Source organism: Manacus candei, unplaced genomic scaffold, assembly GCF_025592945.1.
Source record: "Manacus candei isolate 608988 ecotype Guabito, Panama unplaced genomic scaffold, ASM2559294v1 h1tg000011l, whole genome shotgun sequence".
In the NCBI taxonomy this organism is placed as follows: domain Eukaryota; kingdom Metazoa; phylum Chordata; class Aves; order Passeriformes; family Pipridae; genus Manacus; species Manacus candei.
Window position 1 is genome coordinate 29,776,842 of NW_026138059.1, and position 27,257 is coordinate 29,804,098.

General features: G+C 37.2%; 1 protein-coding gene across 4 annotated transcripts in view; it reads left to right on the forward strand.

Moving 5' to 3' along the window:
• Nucleotides 1-27,257, forward strand: part of FUT9 (fucosyltransferase 9) — a 107,579-nt gene that overhangs the window by 63,493 nt on the left and 16,829 nt on the right. The window contains exon 2 of one of the 4 annotated variants that reach the window (XM_051778208.1): nt 11,529-11,599. The exons of the other annotated variants lie outside the window; for them this stretch is intronic. Coding sequence (XP_051634168.1) covers nt 11,569-11,599 — 31 coding nt within the window. The 5' untranslated portion in view covers nt 11,529-11,568. The remainder of the gene's footprint in view (nt 1-11,528; nt 11,600-27,257) is intronic. 4 annotated transcript variants of the gene reach the window in all.

Genomic DNA, 27,257 nt, shown 5'->3' on the forward strand with positions numbered 1-27,257 from the left:
GTATTTATTTTATTTCCCTCAATACTCCTTTTCTCATCATCTGCTGCCAGATTATAATGAAATACAAGTGTAGTTCTTTCCCCAAAACATTAAGGAACACTTTAGCGCTTTTTTTTTTTTTAATTATGGAAAATGTCCCTTACCTATTCCATTCCTGTATTTGTAGTTGGACTCCTTTGAAAGGCAATCATGCCTTCTTTGGTAGCACAAAAGTGACAAGTAGGGCAGTTGCACAGATTCATTTTCGGTTTACATTTTGTTTGAATATTCTAATTCCTGTGCATAGGTGCAGAAAAAAACTACCATTTTTGCAATGCAGCTATTTTGATTGGACAAGTGTTCGAGTCTCCACTAGCTGTATCCTTCATATCACCCCTATGTGGAGGACACACTAACAAAAGAACAAACATGAGCTGGTAAGAACTGCCCATTTGCAACATTAAGAACATTTCACTTCAGAGAAAAATTCCATACAATTGGATTCAAGCATTTTATAATTCTCTAGAAGAGAAGTCTTCTGCATATAAAATCTATGCTATATCACTTAATCTTCTTAGGTGGATGAGAGGGAAATGCAGCAAAAAGTCACTTATCTTGTGCTAGTTCTAATACTGCCAACTCATGTGTGTCAGTTTTAAGGAATAATAACTGGAAAGAGTGAGCAGGGAATAGCTGTGAGGAATATAGTTTGCCCTAATACATACCGATGAAAATTCTGGGGCCAACACAGGTCAGGCTTGTACTGTGTAGCACTGTAGAAATATAGCAGAAATATAAAGTTGCTATGTATTCCCGAGACAACAGTTCTCAAATTCTAAAATAATATTTTCCATAAATCTCAGCCTGTCTTCACTGTTTGTGTAGAGTATTCTTTCCCTCTGAGCTCCTGTAGCCTTGGATAGTTGCCATCCTGCTAGTAAATAACTTGATCATGCAATCCTTATCCAAACAAATTTGTTGTTGATTTTTATTAAGCCTGTTCTGTTATCTATCATATTTACCTACATGTAGCTACAATGTCTTCAAAGGACACAGGATACAGACATATATGCTGAGGACAAAATTCTTGTAAGTCTTGATTTGGGAATTGATCATTAACTTTTCAATCAAACAGAACTTCCAGAAGAAAATCACATTTTTTTAATATATTATAGAGCCAAGCTACTATGATCTTGTCCTACATTACAGCTATCTAAGCTAATGTTCACTTTTTTTGTTTTAGATTGAGGCTCTAAAAATTTTAGTACTCATATGTAGGTGTGAAGAATGATGTGCATGTGTCTGGGTTTTGCCTTTTGCAAACCAAAAATGGGGCACTTGAATCCAAATTGTTTCAGAACAATATTCTCTAAATAACTACACCAAGATGATTATTGACTTATAATTACTCCTGTGAAATGTTTTTTCATGTGCTTAACCTTCACACGTGAGTAACGGTAGAATTACCAACATGGATTCATGTAAATGATTGTTATGGTTTCTTTAGAAAGTTAGTACAATAAGGAATACTAACATCTTTACAGTATTTTGAATTGTGGAGAAACACAGAGTGATTCTAGTTATTAAATTATACCAAGTGTCTGGCTTATATTGCAAATAATATTAAAATCTATTTTGTGTCTTTAAGTAGTTTAATTAAGAAAGTATAGATAAACTGCCTTTTTTGTGAGCTGAATAGATTTATATCATAACTAGTTAGATAAAAGCATATGAAAGAGCATAAGAAAAATTGTATTATCAGTTAAGAGAAATAGCAAAAAGACCACTTCTAGGAAAAAAAAACCCAACACCACTGGGATCAGAATAAATTGGGACAACGGAAAAGAGGCAGAAAACTGACAAAAATACAAAGTCAAGTTAAGATTACCCATGGATAACAACTGCAAAAAAAAATAGATATGGGGAATGCCATTTCATCTAGAAAGATAAAAGAAATTATCTGATCTTTTAAAAGTAACAGAGAAGAACACGTGGTGGAAATGGCTTTCTCAGCTCTTTCAGTGGGCAAAGTGGATTGACTGTCAATCAGCTTAACAATGCAGGAAGAGAAACTACATGAGGTTGAAGCAGCAGATATGTTTTATAAAAGGACTAGAGATTCACTTTGATAATTTTTTAAATTATTTAACTTTATATATGAGCTGAAATTATAGTCAGTAAAAGAAGATAAAATGGTACATAGTTGTGAAACATTCTAGTTCTTAATAAAGACAATTATGTAGTATATTATACCTTTTTTTTAATAGAGCACAAGTAAATTTTAACCTGTATTTCAATTATATTTAGATGCTTACTGGAATTTACAGAGGTGCTTATTGGTATTTTTGTGCATATATGAACCATGAAAGAAATTATTACAACCAGCACTTTAATGTAGGAGGGCTTTCACGTCTCAAGAGACTAGTCCCATTCTAGAGAGTATCACGCAGCCTGATTCCCATCAAGAGGATTTACATAGTGTCAAGGTCAATTACAGTCTGGCATTCTTGGATGAAACTGGAGAAAGTTTAAAAAGGCTTACAAGACTTGCAGAGTTCTTTCCTGAAGAAAAGAGGGCTCTCCCAGCAGATCAGAAGCAGCTAGGGGCCTTGTCATTTGGAGTCAAAGTTGCCATGGTAGTTGTATACTTGAGTTAGCAGGTAAGGGAGAAAAGTCTATACTAACCCAGATAAGTGCTATTGAAAATCCCAGTTCTGTTACTGAGCATCATATGTGGTACTTTGTGTCCATGGCCATCCAAATACTCTGTCTGTTCTCAGTGTTAAGGTCATGAGTAGTTCTGCTTAGTTTCAGTGAGAACATTCAGACGGTTCAAATAGAAAATATAATAATTTCTGAGTCTAAGTTCAAGGTAGAATCCAAGCTTCCCAGGAGGTTGCTTCTGCTTTGAAGATGAGCGTTTTAGGGCAACATAACTACTCTGGCTTTATGCCTCCTCAACACAGGGAGAATTTACTTCTTATCTTTTCAATTATCTTCAGGTCAAACAATATATTTACTGAGTACCTACAACTGAGCATATTGGCTGAAGACCTCTAGAACACTCTTTCTTAGGTGAATGTTGTAAAAACAAAGCTCTGTGCTCCCAAGATATGCAGGACATGAGCCTTTTGGGCTTTGGTTTCAAACTGCCTCCATGTCTTTCATACTTTTGCCTGACAAGTTGCAACAGGGAAAAAAATAGAAGTTATCTCATCAATGTCTTCCCACAATGAATTACTGCTTGTTGACTTGGTCGCTCTTCACTGAGACTACTTGCTCCTACTTGAACGTGATGATCTTAAAGGTCTTTTCCAACCTTAACAACTCTAACTGAGTGCTGTACTCTACAGTCATGAAGCCTTTGCATTATAGGAACAAAATGTCAGTTAACACCTTATTTGGTAGCCAAGTTCAGGAGTTGGGCTTCAGGGCCTTTATTCTAGTTTCAGAGACATGACTACCCACCACCTGAACATGCCTAATCATAAGAGAAATGGAGTTGTAGATTCACCCTCCTCTGGACTGGTTTAAGCATGAAAGTGCTTCACCTGGTGACAGGTACAAATCCATTTTGTGCATATCTAGATGTCCCATTCATTCAAGGAAACAGGGACACCTGACTTTATATTGCAAACCCCACCCCAGGTGCTCCACTTCGCAGTAGCACAGTGCGTTCCTCACTGCAAACATTACACTTGGCTCTAAGTGTGTGAGTTTTAGGCATTTCAGCATTAAACTGTAGTTGCCTGAACCCTTTTCTAGTTCTTAAGACAAGTGACACTGAGCACTGTATTCTGTCATTCTCCAGTTTCCTTTCATTAGAAAAAAAAAAAAAAGTACAAAAATTGCCACTAGAGTTGGATTATAATTGACCTTCTACAGAAAGAGAAAAGCCAGAAAAAAAACAGTCGCTCTGCTGCCTGCAAAAATGCATGACTTCAGAGCAGAAGAAATTACTCTTAACTCCTATGCAGCATTTATTTCAGAAAGTGTTTAAGATGATTTCACCTTGGAGATTAATGTTAAAAGTGAAGTGAGTAGTTGCAGGATGGAAAGCTGATTTGTGAAATGTAATCTGGGATGGGAACTTTTAGTTTAGGTAAGAGTTATAGTATGCTAGGGTGACATTAGGGCTATTTTGCATTTAGATAATATATTTGTGATTTGATGGAGAAAAATGATGGGAAAATCGGTAAGGAAATTATTTAACTCAGGAACAATGCAATTATTGAGACATAATTCATAGAAGCAGCAACCTGTAGTTGGCTATATGCGCCTGTTGGCTTCTACTTGTAGAGTATAAATGCATTTTATAAAGCTCCCTCCTCATCTGTGCTTTAAGGGTATATATCCTGTAGAAAAGGTCTCTTCATTACAAGGGTCAAGGAGACAGCAGCTTCATTGTGGTGGCCACACTACAAACGGGGAAAGAGAAGATGATGCTGGCCTCCATGGCAGCCCAGACAGTATCTGCTCAAGTTCTAACACCTCAGAGGTTATGTGCAAAGTTAGTTTTCTACTCAGGAAGATAATAAATAATGCAATTTATTTAAAGACTTCAGATTGTTCAGGGTGTTCATTAAGCACAGGGCAAATAGAAATCAGTCTGGAGACTGAAGACTGTGCTGAGAAATATTTGCTCCATAGAAAAATCGTAAAGTACACTGGAAAGAAAGGGAATAAATTGGGGAGCAGCGGTAAGAACATTGACCTAGTCTGTGAACACAGGAATACTCTGTGTTTTTCTTACCGAGATGATCCATCCCTTTTCACCATCAGACTGGATTGCCATGAGGCAGTACTTGTAGATTGTTCAGGCAATCCAAATAGTGTGAAAACCAGTGACCCCTTAGCTTTGCAAGGGAAAATTTTAAGTTCCTCCCTTTCCATTGCCCTTGTTGCCATGTTAGATCATGTTGTTCCTCCAAAGCAGTTTAAATTGTGTTTTCTTGCTGTTGCTGCTAAAGCCCTCATGTGCTCTCTTGGCTTTTTAACCAGGCTTCTCACTGCACTCCTCTGCTCATATAAAATACAGCTGCCAAAATAGCCATGTCAGTTGTTATGACAGGCTTGCCTTTGCTCTGAAGCTCTATTTTCTTGTCCTGTTTCCTAGTACATCAGAGCCAGCCTTTATGTTTTTGCCATTGCATTCACCTTGGAACATGTCCGTTTTTATTCACTTAGCTGCTGTGGTTGCAAACACCTTTCAGGTTCCCTCTGGGTAAACCCTTTGTGCTACAATAGGTTCCTCAAATTAATCTTCCCAATAACAGCTAAGGAAAGAAAACTAAAAAAGACCAAAAAGGGAAAGTTACCAAAAGAGAGTACTCTGATATGAATTCACCAGCAAATAGGATGGCTAGTACAGATCTATTTTAAGCTTTCTAAAGGAATTGAGACATGCGTACTTAAATGCATGATCTTACTTCCGTTATTTTTGTCTTATCATTCTTATTTTGTCTGCCATCATTTATTGTATTTTGGCTCAGGAAAAATACTTCTTGTGGCAAATTTTCCTTCTGCAAGGGAATGTTCATAATGCAAATACAATTTAATTTTTGTTCTGATGGAGTACTCCAGGAACTTGAGAAAAGATATGTTATTACTATGATATTTTAGAAACTATAACTAAATGGTACATGATCCAGTTAAAGTATGTCTTTATAATGGAGTGGGTTCTGTGGAGATATAGTTTTGAATTATATTAAAGAAGCTTGAGCTACCTGATGACCCAAATCAACTCAGTTATGTAGCAGGTTCTGTCCATCATCTATTACATAAGCAAGACATCACTCCTAACACAAAAGTGCAGGGCAACTTCCACTGAATAATAAATAAATATAAATAATAGTAAATATATTGTATAAAAAAAAGTGTTTCCGATTTCCAATCCGAGCAAAAGTGACAATTTTACCGGTGATATATAGCCTAGATTAGAACCATCAGGAAATAACAACTTCCATTTGCAGTCTTAACCCTACTATTTTTCACGTGTGTTCTATAGTACAGCCACCATTCACATGTATTTAAGTATTTGTCATATAATGTAATGCACTCTAACATTGCCTTTCTATATGTATTAGCTAACATTTAAAAAAAAGTCTTTAAAACAACAGCAGAAAAGCATCTTAAGAGCTGAATCTGAAATCCCAGTTTTGCATATACAAGAACCTTACCTTTAATTATTCCATTTATGATCTATAAGAGAATCGAGCTTTCTAATTAGTCCCCAAGCTCACGTTTGCAGGAGGAAATTCAGAAACACCTGAAAAAAAGCACACGTTAAGCAACCTGACCTTGACTCTGTACTCCATACATTATGCTAGTGATGTCTTTGTAAACTGTTGTTTCATCTGGGCTAATGAGTACAACTCCTAGACAAGATCAGACAGAGCTCAGGAGAATGCAGGTGACTCAGAGCTAATGGGATATCAGATGGAGCAAAAAAAAACAAAGACACACACTCACTTTTGATTTCCCTGAGGGGGTAAACACTGAGAGAAAAGTCTCTTGGAAGAGAGAGAGTGGAAAAAAAAGTTGTTGGTAAGTATAGAGAGTTAAGAGGGTTTGTGCTGCTATACATTTTCAATATTTTCTGTAAGAAAATGCTCAGAGTATCCAGAAGAGTCTCTCATTGCAGCAAGTAGCTGCTAATTCCATTTTAAGTTAGCATGTATTCCTGCAGTACAGTTTTGGCCTTATAAGCACATATCTAATAAATGCTCTAAGCCAAGTGTTCTTCAGCTGCTTGAAGGTAAAGGTGTGCAGCACGGTTGTTATCCTCTGGAGTTGTACTCAAAAGCCTGCTGTGTATTTGGCACAGGCCTGGATATATCCTTAGCAGACCAGACAGTTTTCATGCAAGCTACAATACTTAGTTGAAATCCTTGGCCTACACACTGGCAAGCTGGGAATATTCAAAAGGCTTTGACCTCAGTTTTGAAGCATACTGGCATACTCCAGACAAAATCAGAGGCTAATCAAGAGGCATTTTACTGAGATAGTCAATGATAGTGAACTAAGAGAATATCTTTTAGTGTGCATGAACCAGATAAAAATCAATTTTTTGCACATTTGTTATCCTTAAAACACAAGAAACCCTTATATTTAAGTCTGAAAATACCTACACTACAACTGAAATATTTAATGGGTTCAAAATGACTAGAAAAGGGCAAAAAGGCTATGAGTTAACAAAACAAGAGACCTCAAGTTTTGCATGTTTGGTTATTTTTCCTGGAGGTCATACTGGAGAGGTGTGACAAACACAGGGGAAAGTTAGACAGAAAGGAATGCAAAAAAGCGCTAAACATGTTGTGCCTTTTTGGTACTCTATTTGCATTTCTTCCTTCTGTTGCTTAAAATCACATCTGACACTTACTTAGTTATATTAATCTGATAGATTGCAAATACGTATCCAGGGCTGTAAATGTAATTGATGTGTTAAAAATATAATCATATTGGTCTGAAGTTTCTGCATCCTGCCCTCATAAGCTCATTCCAAATTTTTTAACCTGTAAGTCATAAATAGCGGGGGTTTTTTGCTTTGCATTCTTACTTTGCTCAACACATTATTCAACATTATTATGGTTCAGATCTGTCATTTTCACTTGTCATGGCCAGTGGCTGTGATGCCCATAGCTGTCATTCAATAATATGAAATTGTACTTTTTTCCTCCTTGTATTATTTTCTGTGAATTTAAGACTGGTCACACTGATAATTATTTTATTCTTTTTGAGCTAGACAGATTATGATTCTGTCCTGAAAAGACTGTTTGTCACAGTAAAACTTATTCATAGTTTTGCTCAAAGCCCCATCCAATCTGGCCTTGAACACTTGAAGGGATGGGGCATCCACAGCTTCTCTGGACAACTTGTTCCAGAGTCTTGCCACTGTGATAGCGAAGAATATCTGCCCAACATCCAATCTAAACCTACTCTCAGTTTAAAGCCGTTACTCTTTGTCCTATCACTACATGTGCTTGTAGAAAGTCTCTCCAGCTTTCTTTTAGGCCCCTACTCCCTAGGCACTGGAAGTCTGCTCTTCTCCAGACTGAATAATCCAAATGCTCTCAGCCTTTCCTTGTAGGAGAGGTGCTCTGTCCTTCTAATCATCTTCGTGGTCCTGCTCTGGACTCACTCCGACTATGTCCTTCCTGTTCTGAGGACCCCAGACCTGGACACAGTACTCCAGGTGGGGTCTCACAAGAGCGGAGTACAGGGACAGAACTTCCTCTCTCAACCTGCTGGCCATGCTCCTTTTGATGCAGCCCAGGATGCAGTTGGCTTTCTGGGCTGCAAGGGCACATGAAAGGCACAAGACTGGAGTAGCTTCAGAACTATTCCTTGTTTGACTCTTTTTCATGTTATAGAATTAGCAGGATTTTATTTGCTCATCAAGGCAAATAAATACAAGCTTCCCCAGGCAGCCAGGCGTGATGATGCTTGCGTACTACTGGGTGGGATCTAGGGTTACTCAGAAACAAAGTTTCCAACTCCAAAGGTGATACAAATACCAGAGATTCAAGCCACCAGTGGAAGATCTTTCCTATATGGCATTTATATAGGTTAGGGTATTTAAAACTATCTATTTTTACACTGCCACACTCAGAGTTCAGAGGGAAACTGAGGAAATAAGAGAGGTCATTTAGCCAGTTTATTCAAGCTTCAAGAACCCAGACAGCTTCTTGCACATAGCATAATCTGCTTGTAGTGTCATTGCAAAATCACAGGCTAATTCCTGTTTGTTACCCCTGTGTTAAACACCATAGTGGGTGTGTCCCAAGGCTCATCTAATTAATCTTCCTTTTACAGGGGACATCTTTGTTCATGAAGACATGAATCAAATGCATTTGTGAAAATTTGCTATTAAGCTTTGAGGTTGGTATACTCCCCTTTTGGTAGCATCATCCTCAGACACTGGAGTAGCATAACTAAAATCATTGTATTTCTCACTCTTCTGTTCTAAATCTGCTGGGTGCCTTGCTAGGATGTAACGGAATGTTGCTTTCTCTTTTTTTTCCTCCAAAGTAGTTCCATGAGCTCCTTGTTCTCCAAATTTTACCTCAGGTCTACAGCTAAAATCACTTTTCCTTGCATATACGTAGGGAGAGACCACAGCTGAGCTGTGAGCTAACCCAGGCTTTGCTGTGTGCCCTGCCTGTGATCAGAAGCAGATGTTGGTAGAAAGGACTCATCCGATAAGACATGGTCACAGGGATAGCAATCATCTACTCAATGCCTCATGCCTTTTATAACCAGAAAGGATATATGCACCTTCTTCTAGGCTGTGTTGACAAGTAAATCAGGTGGGAAGTTCCGCTTGCTCAGCTGCATTAGATATTTAAAGTTGAAGACCTTTTCCACCACACCTAAATTCAAAGTAATAATTCATGAAGTATAGCCAATAATGTAAGGAAATTATTAGAATTAAAAACACCATTCACCCCTGTATACTGAACTACGTAGGAAATTTTTAAAGATATTTGTTGTCAATTACTTCTTGATTCAAAATGGCAGTACTGGTTCATCCCGAATATTATTCTGTAATTTGTCTGAACAATTAATCAGCATCAATTATAGTGCATTTGGCACACCTTTGGAGCACATATGTAGACTTTTTCTTTTAACTGCTGCTTGCAAGGTTTGCTTAATGTCCTATCTGAGGCAGCCAGATTCAGCAGCTGTGTGGGCCAGACTTGTGCTCATCACCTTCAAAACAAATCTTGTCTGTTGCCCGTGAGTATATTCACCAGCTCGACCAGAAGCATAAAATTGTAGGGTTTTTTTCAGTCTCCAAGACCTGCATGCTAAGCCTGCAGACAATGTGCTCTGTGCTGTTTTGGGGCGGTTTTATACTGTAAAATTGTGGTAAATATCTGGAAGACACTCTTTACTCATTCTTCTGTGGAACTGGCAAGTACAAGCAATGAAGGTAGACTTGAACAATATTGTTCTCCACTGCTTCTGAGAGTAATTTGGGAATGAATTAGATTGAAGAGACAAGAGAAGGACTTTACATTTGTTGCTCAATACATTTCAGGCAAGGTAGTTCTTGGATGCAGGACTATAAGAAGTAAAGATTTTTGTACAATAAAATACCCAGGGTCAAATATCAAAGCTTGGTAATAGCAAAAGAATATTAATCGGTCCTCATACTCTGCAATTCTATCTGTATTCTTTCAGAAGATATAAATATTAAAAAATTAATGCCCACAATGTCTCAGCAAGATGACTGTCATTATTTCCATTTTATAGAAAAACTGCAGAGCAGAATAATTAAATACTTTGGTTAATATCACAGAGTAGGTCTGCTGAAGATGTGCAAATATAATCAAACTGCTGATTCCCAGTTTGGCTCTTTAGCTGAAGAACAGATTTTTTCGGCAACACCTCTCTCACTCATTATACATCTCTTGCATAGTCTAAATTAGGAGCATCATTAAGAAGTCAAGATAATAACCTTCCCTCCTTTTTAAAACTATTTGCTATTTTATATTGAATAGATCCGAGCAGTTTTCTCATACGATTATAATGGCAAAAAATCTAAACACAAATCTGACAATAATCACGCTGCTTCTCCATGTTTTCATGCTATAAACAGACAATAACACCCACAGCAATCTTATTAAGACAAAGATTAGCAAATACAAGGGCTAAATTGTATTCTGTTTTCAAACATATCAAAGCCCTAAAAGACTAGCATTTACATTCTCCTTTTTTACTTTTTTTTCCAAGACATTTTAAAAAAACCTTTTGTGATGAAAATGAAGACACTGTTTGAACCAACAAAACCTCTACATTTTTCTAGTGAAATGAGAGGGTAGTTTTTAATAGCATGATATACAACAATTTCTAAAATCTCACTTTCAAATGTGATATGAAGCTTGTAGAAGGCATGGAGAGGACAGAATTTGCATGTAGAAGGGATGGAGAGGACAGAGTTTGAATGTAGGAATGTAATTGCTTAATATAATACCCAGAAACTTTAGAAAATTACCCCTGGCATAATTTTTGAATTTTTAGGTTCTGGCATAAAAGGAAAACATTTGACCTATGGACACTTCTGGAAATATTTCATATCGAGCCTAAAGAGTCAAAGTCTCATTGGGGATGACTTAGCCAACTACTTCATGTTCTTAAGTTCAAACCTGTGGGTCATTATACCCTCTCAGCTGCTATGCAGCATTCCCATCTCTGGAGACCCCTGCACCCAAGCTGTTAGCGAAGTCTTCAGCATAAAAGTCTACATATTGGCTCCTGAGATCTGATGAAACCACACACCTTTCTACTGTGACTGAGCTTTCAAAAGTCCAGGGACATCCTATCACCCTACTAGGATTCTCAAATCAAAATGTATTCTCCCTGTACTACCTCACACCCCTTCACCATTTCTGGAATGTGGCTGAGCTTCACTAAACTCAGCATGGAGAGAGAGGAAAAGATATCTGTTTGACATGTAACTGAAAATGTTAACATATGATGTCACAAGATGTGGTTAAAATGTGTTTTGTTTCAAGTTTTAAAACATATATTTAACCCTTCTGCAGTCTGTCACATGAAGCTGCTGTATTCTAGGATGCACCACAGATGGAAGACTTTCCACAACCACAGTGTTCAGGTGAGGTTCACTTTCTGCCGCAGTAGTTAAGTATTCAAGTCTCACCTGTGATGCACAAAGACCTTAATTTCTGCATTCCTCCTTACAGCCTAGTTGTTAGGTTTCTTTCCTAGAAGGCAGGAAACCAAATCAAACACAGATGTTATTTGGATTTGATTATCCTATTCTTCAGAACAGCATTATAGACAACTGCTTCTTACATCCCTGCCAAACCAAAAAGGATTGACCTTGCTTCATCCACTTGACTCCAAAAGAGAATTAATAACTCTACATCCCCCAAAAAATAAGAAATAAGCATCTACTCTCCCTCCCAAATAGTTATTTTATGAATTACTTACTGAGAGGTGTCTCACTCCTTTAATGTGAATGTAGATTACACAACCAGCTTAGAAAAGACACCTAACTTTTAGAATATTGAAGTCCCAATTAAAATGACTAGGTTAGTTTTGAAAATAGTGATGGATTTCCAATGCATACAAATGGCAGGTGCTTTTACAAAGTGCTTTAGTTCTTCCACAAATAGTACACTAATGAATTTCACTGATCTTACTGTTTTAACTTGCAGAATTCTGCAACATATAGCAATAGCCTAAACTATACCTGTTTTCAAAACCATTAGAATGTATTAAATTAATGTGGCCATCACTATGAGACTCAATTTGTAAGAGTTAATAGTTTTTTTCTGTATAAAGGAGTTTCATTAAGATTCATTATATTTGTTTAATTTTTAGTCTAAAATTAAGTGATTTGTTTATACTTCGTGTAAAACAGTTATCAAATACTATGTAAGAAGCTTTCAAAACATACTTTTATGTATAATTCTTTGCAGAGAGAAATGGAAACCCTTGCTGACCCTTAATATTTAATCTTCTCATTGTCAAAACTTCTTTTTTTCTTAGCTCTTATTTTTTAGCTCCCACAGAGAAAGAATTCTAAAAGGAAATAGAAATAAGGGTCTTCATTTATCCTTATTATCATTATTCCCAAATTTATAAAACAATATTGCAACATTACTAAGAGCATACTCTTACAGATTTTCAGTGGACAACTTCAAAGTTAAGATACAGAAGAAAGAATTATCTGTGATCATTGCTGTAATTCCTATGTCATTAAAAAGATAGCTCTGAATTGGAAATCGTGTTTTGGGGACATGATCTGAAGTAGCTGAGAGAAGAAAACTAAAGAAGGAAGTTGGGGTAACTTTTGTCTTAGGGACAGTGAAGTCCATCACAGCCAAAAACTTCATAATAAACTTCTCAAAATATTTCTTTGTTAATGTACGTCAATAGCAATGTGCCACAATGGCATAAATACACCAATAACATGCACTAAGAAATTAACATGGGACAGATCTCCATAAACACTTTTTTTTTCCTTATGATTAGCTGCTGCAGTCTTATCGGTTTCTTTGGATTTAGATCCATGCCAGCTAAAAAACATTTGAAACATCTCTGAAAGTAATGAACAGATGAACAGAGACTGCTAATACTTTCTACTCCTGTATTTCAGATAATGAAATGAAAGATTGGATCATTTTCCTTTGAAGAATATATCTCTGCTTAACATTTGCTGTTTTATAGCATATTGATTGATTTTTCACCAAGTGTCTAAACATACAATATACAAAGGGAGAGAAAATGTAAAAGTAGTACCTGTACTGCATATCAGCCAAGGGTGCATTTTCCTCTGTACCAATCAGTTCCATTTATCATATCTCTGATATCTTCATATCATCTTGAGACTAAGAACTGCTTTTTCCAGGCATTGAAGTCATACTAGAATAGAAACTGTGTTTTGCCGATCTAGAAAACTTGATGTCAATAAAAGAAAGTGAGCAAAGTCTTTGTGCACAAGTGCTATGCAGTGTGTATGCACCTGTATGTGCCTTCTGTGAGCAAAGTGATGGCCTCATTGCCATTTTGTGTGAGGTGATAGAAGGGCAAAGGAACTGTGATTCATAAGGACTGTCATAATGTCTATGCTGTATAAAATCTATGCTGTATAATGGCTCTGGCCATGCTCAAGAAGTGAGCCAGCTCTGCTCTGCATCAGTGCAGTCAGCGCTCCCATGCTGAAAGGTTGGGTGCATTACCTCAGGTAGATTACAGATTGTGCTCACATGGTAACTGAACTAAACTGGTGTACTTTGGTCTTATTTGGAAGGCAAACATGTTCAGGTTATAATCCAGCAATATGGACCTACCAGAGATGCAAATCAGAGTTTCTTCTGCAATCAGTACAACCTACTTTATACACTTGACATGACACTGAGATTAGGAAGAAATTTGATAGATAGCTTTTTGATTTTTAGTTTTCCAGTCTGCTGAATTTCATCTGCACTGACTTGCAAGCCCAAAGCTGTCACAGATCCCAATTACTCACTTAACAGAGGATTCAGTCAGTACAAGAGAAACAGCCTCAGTTATATGATAATTTCTGTATGTACCTTCAGAAGGCTTTACAAAGAAGGCAAATCTCTTTGGCTTCATTTTATGTTTGAGGAAAATAAATCAGGCATAAATCTGACTTGCCAATGTCCCCATCACCTGTCCCACCATTCAAGCAAACCATATACAATGTCATGAGCTCTCCAACTGCTAATAGGTTGCCCATTTCTAATCTCTGTCAAAGTGTCATCATAGCTTCTCTTTTATGGTGGTCTAAAGTATGTTGCATATGTAAAGAAATTAAATAATATTTTGAAAGTGTAAATGAGTTTACAGTGAAATAAACTTCTCCCTTTTGGTATAGAGGGAGTTTTTATTTATATAAGATAAATCTTTCCTTAATGGTAAAATTTAACACCAGTTCAGTCATTATGCTTTCCATAGTTTCTGAAAAAAAAAAAAAAAAAAGGCTTGTTTATAGGCAGCAGCTCTGTCTGATTATTCCAGCATTCCCAAGCCCATGGTGTAACAGTCAACAATCCCTTGGGAGCAATGTGAAAAACTGATACATTGATTAAGTAGTAAGATTGGCAGTCCGAGGAAAAATCTGTGGAAGGGACTAGAATGTGAATGTAGAGTGCATGTGCATTTGGGATGACTTGTTGCAGATCAATGTCCTATTCAGCGTAGACAGTTCTGATGGCTGAGGATGAGGTTTTTGCCCAAAACCAGATCCTAGATCTGAGAACTCTGTAAGTGTGCCAATTTTTTTTTAATAGAATAGAAAGAGACACTTTAAATTTATTTTTTTTTATGTTTCAATATATCTTTCCCCAGCAGAATAGAAGTATTCCATGTATTTTTGCAGTTTCACAAAATAAACCCATTCTTTGTATTTCTAACATTTTAGGAGTGATGACAGTGGTTTTAGAGCTGCTAGCAAGCACTAGTCATTGCTTTTATCAAATGTGAAGACAACAATGTGTACACCATTCCCAGGAAGAGACAAGCCTAAGCAGGAGTCTTTTTTTTACCAGTGTTCTCACTGCTAGAGAAGTCAGGGGATGGAACTCTCCACTACTAAAGTTCACGGATCATTTTAGGTGAAAAAAAATCCAAAAACTGTGCAGAAGATACTTCACCACATATACTAACTAACATAGCCCTAACACACAGCAAAACGGGACACGAACCTTCAATCAATGGCAAATTTCTCTAAATTATAACAGTTATTCTGTGACAGTAAATAGAGCTAGAGCTACTCAGACCATATCCATTTCACATACATGATGAGTTCCAAAACAGAAAGAATATCACCCAAACATTTTCCTCCTCTTGGCCTGCTCAGTCGCTAAACCAGTTCCTGATGAAGGGTTGCAGCCTAGTGTATCCAACACGATTTTCCTCCAGACACTCCAGTCTACAGTCATGGTTCAGATCCATGTGTCGTAAAAAAAATAAAAAGGAAAAAACAAATTTAAAAAAGGCATTTGTTTGACACTGCTTTAGACCTTCCACTTTAAAAGTCCTCTGCTTTGAGAGAACAAGCCTTGAGTTATTTATACGGTATTGGAAGTATCCTGAAGTATTGAAACTTGGAAGCTGTTTTCCTACAGTCTCATAATAGGATTTCTTGTAATCTCTATTTTTTTCATCTTAATTTTTGGGGTACAGCACATTAGTTTTTCAAGCTTTGCACTGCAACTGTGATTCCTAGAAATGTATCTCCTTGGTAAAATGGAAGCTTTGCGCATTTACGCAGGAACCTCAGGCTTCCTGGATTTAGGCTTACCATGAAATTTAATTAAAAACAATGGTGAAAACATTTCTAATACATTTATGATGTGGAATTTCTTTTTCTTTTTTTGTTGAATTCAAATGCATCTATGCAAGTATACAGAGAAGATACTAACAGACATAAATTATATTGTTTTGCTGTTTCTTTACCATCCTTCAATGTTATGGGTCTTTAGGGATGAGGTGCACCAAAGTCTGGCAATTCTCATCCCTATTTAACTCACTAGCTATCTGAGCCAGAGCAGTTCACAGCCTATGTGTACTCTCCTGCCACGTTTAGCTATTCAGATCTATGTTCTTCAGTGTGCTTGGGAAGTTGAACAAGCTAGGATTATTTAGAAATGTTGTTCTGCTTCTTGATTGCAATAATGCTACTTCCCTCATCAAAGACGTTTTGATTGGAAATCTGCAGTGAGAGTCACAAAGGACAATGTTGGTGTAATTAGGATGCTAAAATAACAGTGGCAGAATGTTGGTTGAGCTGTGGGAATGACACTCAAATACTGGGTTTCATACTCTGTATTTACAATGGCAGTACACCTTCCGACATGTTTTGTGATAGCAAACATCTGCCACCGTTATAAGAGAGAAAGTGGGGCTTATTATTCAGGCAGTAACAACAACTTTCAGAGCTGCCAAGCAAAAGGCAAAGTTGTGATGACTGGGGCCCAGGAAAGCCCACATTTGTGGACTTCTACCCGTATCTTTTTACCCTTAGAAAAAAGTCCTTCTGTTACCCTTTCCCAAACCTCTTTTTGGAATTATTCTGCTCAGGAGATTTTGATGGAAAAGTTAAGAGAGAGAGAGCTAAGAATTCCCTTCACAGTATCATTTATTTGTTAACCTTCTCTTGCTTTGATTTATCTAAGTGGTTTTTCTCCTTGGCAGTGACAGAAGGAATTACTTTAGAGTGTTTCACTCATTTTGATAATAGTTATTCTTTATATTATTCTGTGGCTTTGTTTATTATTCTGCTTTTTACGGCATCATAGCTTGACCAGTTTGGAGTATAGATATCTTGATATCTTAGTGGTCATATTTACACTGTGGCCAGCCATTAGGGAAAGTTTGAGAACAGTGTTTCCCAATTATATAAACCTATCGAAAGTTTACAAACATATATATATATATTTTAAATAGATATATAATATGAACATACTGAAAGTGGACTCCAGTGTGGAGCCCCACTAAATGTAAGAACAGGACCTGAGCCAGCTAGATGTCAGGCCAGAGCAGGGCTCTGGATCAGGCATACTGAGGAACATGGAAAAAAGCAGCTTGGTGGTTCAGAACAGCATTGTTTGGTGACACTGCTGTCACCTGCCAGTGTCTTCCAGATGATGTAAGAAGCAGGACAGAGAGGGAACTGGGGTTGGGAGCAGACAGAGTTGGACACAGTCAGAAGAATATAATGCCTTTTATTTCAAAGTAGGTATTTGCACAGTACTCTACACAAAGCCTGCAATCATAGGACCAGACAGTGTATGCAAAATACCAGTGTTATAACCAAATTCATGGGATTTTAGTTCATGCTCATTAACTGGATAACAATTACACCTGAAAGTGTCAGTGATCTAGATCCTGCAGTCATTTTTAATTTGGAGTGTCTGCTGCTGAAGGAACGAGGACTAACTCTAATCATGAATAATGAGCAAAGCAAGGCTGGTATGAAATGCATGTAAGATTAAGGAAGAAGTCTACAGGAAATGGCAGGGATGTAATGCATCCTGCACCATGTCTACATGAAAGTAACTAGCACCGTTAGTGAATACACTCGTAGGCATGGAGATTAATTCTGCATAGTAAAAAATATAGTAAAGCCATGACTTCTCCATTTCTGATTTGATAATACAGAATAAATAGCACAGTAGGATATCTATATAGTATGTCTTTAACAGAAAAGTAACTATCAAGAAACTGCCTCTATTCTGACACATTTATTCCGGGCAAGTCTGGAGATCCTGTCTCTCCTGCACACTCTTGAAGTCTTAAGGCTTCCAGTTATTTAGCATTACTTATCTGACTGCTGATAATCTTTTCCCTCTCTCGGAGGAACAGTACTAGGAGAAAAAAGATGCACTGCTTCAAAGTCCTTTTCTCCCTGTCTTCTCCCAGGTCCTTATTCCATCAGTTTCCATGTATGTAATAATTGTTGCTGGATTAACGTGCTTTGCCCTATCAAGAACACTCAAAATTCTGTTGATATGCCTTAAAATAGATAAATGCACAGAAAATAGCAAACTCTAAATGATGACAAAGGATAGGAAAAGCAAAATCAATAGTGTTATTCGGATAGTTCAGTAAGTTGTTGGAATGTTGCTGGAGCTGACAGATTTTCCTAGTTGTTGCTAATTATGAGAAATGGAAAGGGGGTAACATTGTCCTAAAAAGAAAAGAAGTGAAGATGAAAACAGGGTCAGAAGAATGAAGAAAAAGGAACAGTAGAAGTAGAAGGGAAAAAAAGAAGAGAGGGGCAATCAAGAGAGAGGGTCAAGGCTGTTGGTAGGAACCGTGATGCCTGAGGCTGTGACCATGAGGAGACTCAGAAGCATTGTACATGTGCATGCACATTAGGCAGGTCCTTAGAGGTACCCTTACCTGGGAAGCATGGTACTCCTCTGGGTGCTTGCTGCTAGAGTAACAGTTGCTGGATTGTCTCCTGATAGAACTACTAATTACTCAGGCTATGTCTGTATCAAGGTGAGATGCATTTCTCCCACCCTTGCTCTCCTTTAGAAGGTAGTTCAGTTGTACAGCTTATGAGAAAGTTGTGGTGCCACTGTCCTGACAGCTTGTGGCATGTATACCTCTCCTCCAAGTCTGAAATCTTCCAACCATTTAAAGAACCAAAAATTGATAGCTGGAATGACTTCTTATCCTCTGCAAAATTTTTAATGCTGCAAATTTTCTCTTTCTGTTCAGGGCAAAATTGAAGTCTTTCAAACCATTCACTCCCTAATGAGGTCTTCTGACATTAAAGCAGCTATAGGCTTTCCTGAAAATTTGTTTAAAATCTGACAAAAATACATCCTTGAGAAAATGTTAACAAACCCAAATTTCTTGGGGTAGATTTTTGGTTTGACAAACTGATAACGGACAAAAAAAATTAAACATTTTGTGATCAAGTCTCTTTGAACTTTCATAGATCAAAATATAGTTTTATGTACAATGCATCAGAATGCAAAATTGTTTGAGAACCAGTTTATGAAGAGAGAAAATGAAGGACACTTAATGAAGGACACAAGATGAGTTATCTTGTCCAATGAAAACAAGAAAGTAATTTCCACCAAAGTTTATAGCTACTGTCCAGTTTCTTCTGAGTTTGTTCTCAGCTAGCAGAGAAAAACAGGTTATACTCTGCAGGATTTTGTAAAAGAAATTTTAAAAAATTGCTCTGCATTTCAAACAATTATAGCTGTGGGAAGGTTTTTATTTTTCTTAAATTTTTTAAATCGAGCTATTCCAAAGCTAAATTCTGTGCCATATTTGCCTACACACTATCCCTTTCATGTAATTTCACTTAGATATAGCAGCTAAATAAAACAGTGATGTAAAATCCCAATGGAAAAATAGATCTAGCTAGAGTAATCATATTATCAACACATCAGCTCTGCAAAACTCTGTCTTGCTTCCTTGCACAAAATGACAATTTAAAGTATCTTTCCAGAAGTCTCCTGGGAGATTATCGTATTTTATTCTCTACTTAGGAAAAAAAAAATCTTAGACAACCTATTAGAAGTCTCCTAGTGAAATACTTGCAGTTCAGTTTGGCATTATATGCCAGTTTCAGAGAAGCTGAAATGTAATTTATTTCATTTTACTTTCATCAGCAAGTAAAGGTCATCCATCCAAAACCAGCTTTTCTGGATGCACACATTTCATTTGTTATCATTTTAAGTAACACAGAGTGCAGTCAAATTCCAATATCTGTCAATCTCATGCAAGTTCTGTTAAATAATCTTTTACTTTCTATTTAACTGCTTATACCATGAACATTGAATAAATGCTTGCTTGGCATGCGAACAAACAAAGCTTAAAGCAGAAAGACTGCTTTTAAAATGTAAGGAATTTTCTAACTATTTAATGATTAACTGAAAACTATATTTTCCAGTTATTATTAAATTATTTGGAATCTGTAAATCTTCTACACATGTAGCTACACCTCTACACATCCAAAGTAACTCAATATTTAAAACTACCCCTCTGATAGTCAAACATAGTCTTTCTCCTCCTCTGTTGTAACAATTACTAATAACAGGTGTCATTGAGAGCTCACTAGGAACTACAAACAAGCACAGAAATAATTTGCAGACACACTGACTATGCTAATTAGGCTTACAGCTAAGATGTCTTGTCAGGTTATTTCTGTTTCTTTTGCAAAAATACCAGGTCTTGGCATGTTTAGTTATTCTTGTGACTTTGTTGCTATGGTTGTTGTCTGCATTAGTGATCTGCTTTGGAATCATTGCAATTCTGAAATAGACTCCCTGGCTACTTCCCTTGTCGGTCTGGTGGTTCAGTTCTTTACATAATTTAGGTGTGCAAAAACTATTTTCCTTTCCAAGAAGAAGTAGTGAGAGGCATGGTTTCAAAACTTCTGCAAAAGTTCATGAGGATATTCAGCTCCAAACCAAGAAGAGGGCTAGGCCACTCTGGAGTCCTGTAGCATGAACCCTGCCTGCATTCAACCACAGAACTTCTAAAACAGCCAGAGTTCCTACAGCAGCCTGAAAAGGTTCTCATACTTCATAAAGGCCATCCATTTTATAACATGCTATATATATGTTTTCTTCTTCACTACAAACTGCCACCAGCAACTGCATCTTCAGGGTGTTTGCCATTTCTTCACCATGCAAGAAATAAAATCTTGAATTCACTTCAAATACATGCTCAAACAGATTGACATAAGGTAGAAATGACACCTAGGTTTTCAATCTCAAGTTTCTAGTTAATATTTCTTGTTTCTAACAGTTTGAAATAAGGAATTTTTTTGTGCTACATGTTTAAAGGAAGCAAAATACATTCCTTTAATATGTATATTACTCGTGGTGTATATATCTATTATGTAAGCACATGTTAGCTGCCATCTGCTGATTAAACCAAAATGAACACCAAACCAAGTTACAAAATCTCCTCCCACCTTCATATATATTGGTACAATGCCTTTTTTGTTCTGTCTTGGCCAAACTTTCTCTAGTGGTAAATCAGTCTGCAGGATGAATATATCTCTGGAAAAAAAACCACCTCTATTGCTGAAGGTCCTGCAACATGATCTGGTTAGTGAGAGCGATCGTACACAGAAGCTGTGTTCTGCTGCAGATACATTTTTCAGCCAGGCATCCAGTCTCAGCGCTGCTAAGGAAGCAAATTGGATGTGTTCAGGTCCTTGCCTCACTCTCACATGCAGAACAGAGCAAAACAACTGCCTCTATCAGTGCATATTCCCACATATTCTACTTACACTTTAATCTTCCCTTTTGGCATTGCCAAGCATAATTTCAGAACAATAAATAACAACCAGATGCTAAGGTGTCAAGCATGACATAGGAACCTGAATAACTCAGAAAATAATCAGAAAATATGTAGAAAAAAATCTTTGAAAGACTTTATTCTAGCATGTCCTTAGAATTTTTTTTAACACACTCATAAATCTTAGACCTTTTTATTGGTTGCTAAAATTAATCTACTAGAAATAGTTGGTTGAAAACAATTACATCTGACTTCTTCATGACTCAAAACCTAAAAGCGAAGAAAACTTGAAAGAAACCGACTGGTAATAAAAAAGAAGCTGATGATAATTGCTGATGCTGAAAATGCAAAAAGGGACGGAATAGGAATGAAAACTAAAATAGAATTTTATAATCTTATATCTTTAAAACTTTCTATTCATATAAGTTACGTCAATAAACATGCTTGTTTGCTTAATGGGTAGTAAATCCACTCCATTCCCCCATGACATATTTCATCAGCATTCTAGTCTGAGTGACTGCCTTCTTTTCCCTGCTAGAGTTTTTCTGAAAGTCTAAAGGCAGATTTCCCATCTCCAGTTATTTATACAGAGGTCTCGTGCATCTCATGAGATGTAATCTTCAGGATTGCAAGTTCGGCTTGCTGCTGTGCTTCTTGTTAAAAGAACTATTTGAGAGCAATGCCTTCTTTCTCACCCTCTCTGATAAGAGTCAAGATATATAAGAAAGAAAAAGATCTTATTTCTAATATAATAATCCCTGTCTCCACTTTCTACCTCCTTTTCCCATCCACTCCTCCTCAGCTCAGTACCTTAGTGAATTCAATGCTCTGTTTTCCTCTATTCTAATTGCCAGGATGGCAGTAATAGTCACTCCATTGCCCCCTGCACACTGCAGAGCAGTCACTATATTGCTGCTGTCACATTGCAGCACATCTCATCAGGGCAACACAACAGGAACACATCTCATTAGGACCACTGTCTCTCTCCACAGCCAGCAGCTTGGGCAGTGGTGCCCGATACGTTCATAAGGATATGTCTACCTGTGTATATACCACATATGCACAGGTGTATTTAAGGGCGTGGACACAAAGAAATATAAGTATGTATAAGTATGGTCAGTCTTCATGAACGAAGATTTGGGAAAGGTCATTACCCTTGGAGCCTGCGCAGTGGATTTTTAGGTGAGACACAGTGTGCGCTGAACTGAGCCCACCCTTTAATCCTGAGGTTCAACTGCCGGGGCCAAGTGAAGCTTGGACGGTGGCAGCGAGGTCCTCAGGACGTAGGTTTGTTTAGAGTGACCTTCTCTTAGATGGATGGCCTTACAGGGCTGCCGAGCTCCATCTGCTCGGAGGGGTTCCCTGACTGGGAATCGAACCCGGGCCATGGCGGTGAGAGCGCTGCATCCTAACCACTAGAGCACCAGGGGGGCCCCCACAAAGAAATATAAAGCATAATTGATAAACACATTTCAGGGAACCTATGTGCTACAAATGCCACATAAATAGGGTATGTGTGTGTATATGTATATACATATATATATAAGTATGTATTAATATTTATAAAATGTTTCAGGTGTGAAAACTGAAAATCACTTCTAACAGGTGATTAAATCTTTCCTGAAGTTACAGACTGTGTGTGCCAGTGTATTTATCTGTATAGGGGAGAGCGTTTGTTATTTGTACCTTGTTCCAGCATTTAGATTCCCTGAGCTCTGACTTACATCTCTTTTGTTGTCTCCTGGGTGGCCTTAGGTTTTTTACTTCTAAGTTAACTTTAATCACAAAGGAATAGCTTTTGAGCCCTTTTTTTTCTCTTCTTCCATGTTGCTGCAATCAACTGAAAGAACAAAACCTTAACCATACTGAAATTAGTAGAACTTTTTCCAGTGTTTCTGTGAGCAAGATTTCATCTCTGATACTCCTTATCTTTCAGCAAATCTAGCTTTGTTGATAGAATTTCAATCTGTAGTTCTGCAAAACAGATGTGGTTTTTCTTATTTTAAAGATCAAGAGGTCATTAACTTTAATCTGATTAAATCTCCCATTTCCCTATAGTAATTTACCCCATCAAGAAAGTTAGGATGTGTTTTCAGAGACTTGAAACTGTGCCTTTTGCAACCGGACATGCCTATCTCATATTGGTCTTTTTAGCCACCAACGTGCTTGCAACAAATGTGGGTAGAGCCCTTCCCAAATCTTCGTTTGCGAAGCCCAGCCATGATGATGATGAAACAAAGATACATAACAAAGATATCTGATATAAATAAATGTAATATGACTATTTTCTAGTGAAGTTTGTTTGAAGGAAAATATTCTGTCCCACAAACTCAACTGTTTTGATGCAAATTTAAGTCGTAGTTGTCAAATACCTGTTCAAATTTTCATGATACTGCAAAAATTACTTTATCTTTCTAGGACTTGATTTCCACCCCTTCTTTACTCCACATAAGGCAGTTTCACTAATAATTGTGCTTGTAAAACTCCAAAAGATTCTTTAGGAAAAGACATTTCAAAAGTCAAAGTATTGTTATCACTAGAGCAGCATTTTGTTTTGCTTGTATGGTTCTTTCAATTGGTATAGATTTTAAAGTATTTTATTAAAGAATGGGAAACTTCATTACTCTCATGCCATAGGTATCTATGAAATATAAAGTGATTAATGCCTAACTCAAATTAAATTCCACTCAACTAAACTCAGGTTAAAGTGATAGAAAAGCTGGGAAGTCCTCCTACCACTTTGTTGTCTGTCCTATATATGAGACTCATCAGGGTACCAGAAGGCTCTAATTGCCCTGGTAAAACTCTTCCGTCCTTCAGCAGACCAATGTGCTTGTCAGTAAGATAAAGAATGCCTAACATTGTTATTATTTTTTTCAACTAAACTCCCTTTATGAGAATTTATGATAAATATATATTCTAGCAGGAATTCTTTTTACTTTGTCTGAGAGTAAGTCTTTGTGGTACTTTAACATTTGTTTTGTGTGACATTTGACCTCAACTGATCACACAAACCAAAGGCTGCACTCAAAAACTAGGTTTTTGTGCTGAGCCTTAGCAGGTCTAGTCCTTAGCCCAAAAGCTTCATTAGGGTGACTAGACCACCTATCTAATGTAGGAAATCAGATAGGCACCTAAGAATGGAGGCACACGCCACAAAGCAGTGGGAGGCTGTCCAGAACAGGACTGGGATGTGTATTCTTCCATCCTTCAGCAAGACACATACAGTGCTCTGAAGGAGTGAATCCTCCTTGGAATTCATGGCTGGGAATCCTCACTTTAGAGCAGAGAGCTAGTCCCTTCCTTTTATGAAGAAATTGGGGAATAACAGCTTTTGAAACACAATCAGGAAAGCACTCACAAAATACAGACTGTTTTTTGTGATCTTTCCAATAAAGGAGATTTAAGCTGCCTCTTCCACCATCTCTTTACAGGATTATAAACGGCATAGGGAAGAAAGCTGAGTCTACGCTCTACTGTTGCAGATGTGCCCTGGGCATAAATCATTAGGGAGTCAATAGGCAGGAGGCAGAAAGAGGTCAAGGGAAAATAGTAGTGCCTTGATTAGCAACTAGGCCACCAATGAGGAGGAAAGGATTCCTCACCTCTAACCCTAAAGCTCAATACACATTGTAAAATCAACATCCCTTGCTGTCTAGGAGCTAGAAAATCCTTAAGGAAATTGAAATATCAAGCCTGAATTACTCATGCTGAAGAAAGATTCATATCTAATAGGTAATAGCTTCAATTGCTGCAAAAAGGACTTCATCCTATGCCTGTTTCTTTTAAATTCAGACAAACAAAAAGGAGCTGCTACCACTGCATTTAGGATGGAGTCTGCTCTTGCAGGCACATCTATATCCTCAGGCCTGAGAGCTGGGGTAATAGCTAGTTTATCGATTTTGAATGGCCCTTCCCTGTGAAGAATGAGCCCCTTCTGGGGATATGCTGGCACCAGGCAGCTAAGAGCACAGGAGTCTGTAAGGCAGAGGGCCAGAGAGAGTTTAAGCATTACCAGCCCTAAGAAGAGAAGTTTTCAGGGTTGGATTTTCAGAACCAGATACCCGAATTTCCCTTGATCTCTATTAGTAGTGCCTGTTTCTGATTTGGGGCTTCTTAGAAGTAAGGATAACCCAATCAACCAGGAGTTTAGGTCCTTCATATTCTTTTAGTCAAATTAGTCCTACCCACATTTGCTAAACTGTGTTAACTGCATGGAGTCACAGGCTATTTGAAAAGGCCTGCCATCAACTTTCTTTACACCGGTGTCTTTAAAGGAATACAGAATTAAGTAATGCTGACCTGGTTTTTTTACACTTTTTCAATTTATTTCCTTTGCTCCCCTGCTTTTTCCCTCTATTTCCTCTTAGCTATCTCTGCAGACTTTCTTTAGAAAGTTACATTCTGGGTAAGATTGCTATATAAATTCTTCCTCATATATTAAGAAAAAAGGAAAACTTTCTTTCCAGTTTTTAAATACCTAGTTTTAATATGTACAGTAAAGTTGTACCAGAGAAAGACCATGGGCTGCAAACCATAAGATGGAAAAAAGACTGCTTGGCAAAAGATATAGTAAAAAAATTTACATTGAATTGTTACTGTAGTGGCAAAAATTTTGCTAATTCATTATTGATTTTTTCTCCTTTCAGAGTAGAATAATATATGACACTAAAACCTTGTAATTGAACATTAGAATCAACTGCTTTAACCTAACACTGCAAATATTTAACTCCACTTTATAACAAGCATAAAAGGAAGACATCAAACTAAGAAATAGCAAATAGCTTGAGTCTTTTCAAATGAAGTATAATCTCTGCACTAACTGCTGTTCTGCTTTGTACAATGTATTGTCAATAGCCTGTGCAGAATATTCTTCACTCTCATATTTTAACCTTGAGAGTTGCTTTCAGAGACATCGGTGTATATGTTAACCCAGATAGGAAGTAGTAAAAAGAAAACATCACCTTAGAACACGTAGAACATGGTTGTAACTACTGGAGGATTTTTTCAGATATTTGTTCCTTCAACCCATTCCTCTTTCTCAACTGAAGGATTTCTTTTTTTTCTTTCTTTTCTATGGAAAAAGTCTTTTCAGTGACTTTTTTAAGCTTTACATTTCTTAGCTTGTTATACTAGTAGTTCCACCTCTCTGACGTTCCTTTTGTTATGCACACAGAGAGACACTCCAAGAAATTAACAACTGGTTTCTCTCAGCTGCAATTTTGTTTTCTCAGAAGAGTGTGCAATTTGAGAGGCTTAGGGATTATTTTTGTTGGTTTTATAATATATGCTATCTAAAATATGTATTATTTTTAAATATGCTTTCATTCTTGTTATGTCAAGTTTTAGGTTTGGTGAGATTATATTTTTGCTTCTGTTTGTGTGCATGCATACCTTTAAAATTCTTATTAGGAATGTTTCTGAATTTACTTTGTGGGCACTTAGATCAGATTCTTAAAACTCTTCAGTTCTTGTTTTCAGTGTCCAAACTTGACTAATCTTTATGGTGAGTTACTAATTTGTTTGCTTCAGCAAGACACAGCATTTCATTTAAGAGTCTTTGTTTATAATCACCTTCTATTTTACACCTACAGCTTATTTCTTTGAAATGTTTAGCACTACCAACACAAGTCAGTTTGAAATCTTAACTATTGATACACAGTGGGAAAATGATTGGTGCTGTTTTTCCATTGTTTTAATTTAGTGTTGGTGTCCTTACACTCACAAGTGCTTTACAATGCATCACTAACTTAGATTGCACTTTTCCCAGATGGAAAATAAGCAGCCATTGGTTTAGGCACCCAGTACCTTATTATATGGATTTGTATTCTCTATACACAGACTTTAACATGAAGTCTTGAGTCACTGATGGGCTTTCAAGAAAGCCAGAAGTGAGGAGCTCTGCTCAAGACATTTAGACAACAGTGAGCAGAACCTGGATAAGGGCTCTTGGCCATCCTGAGTCCTGTTGATCAACACTTAGTTACCTCTTTGTTCAGAATAGT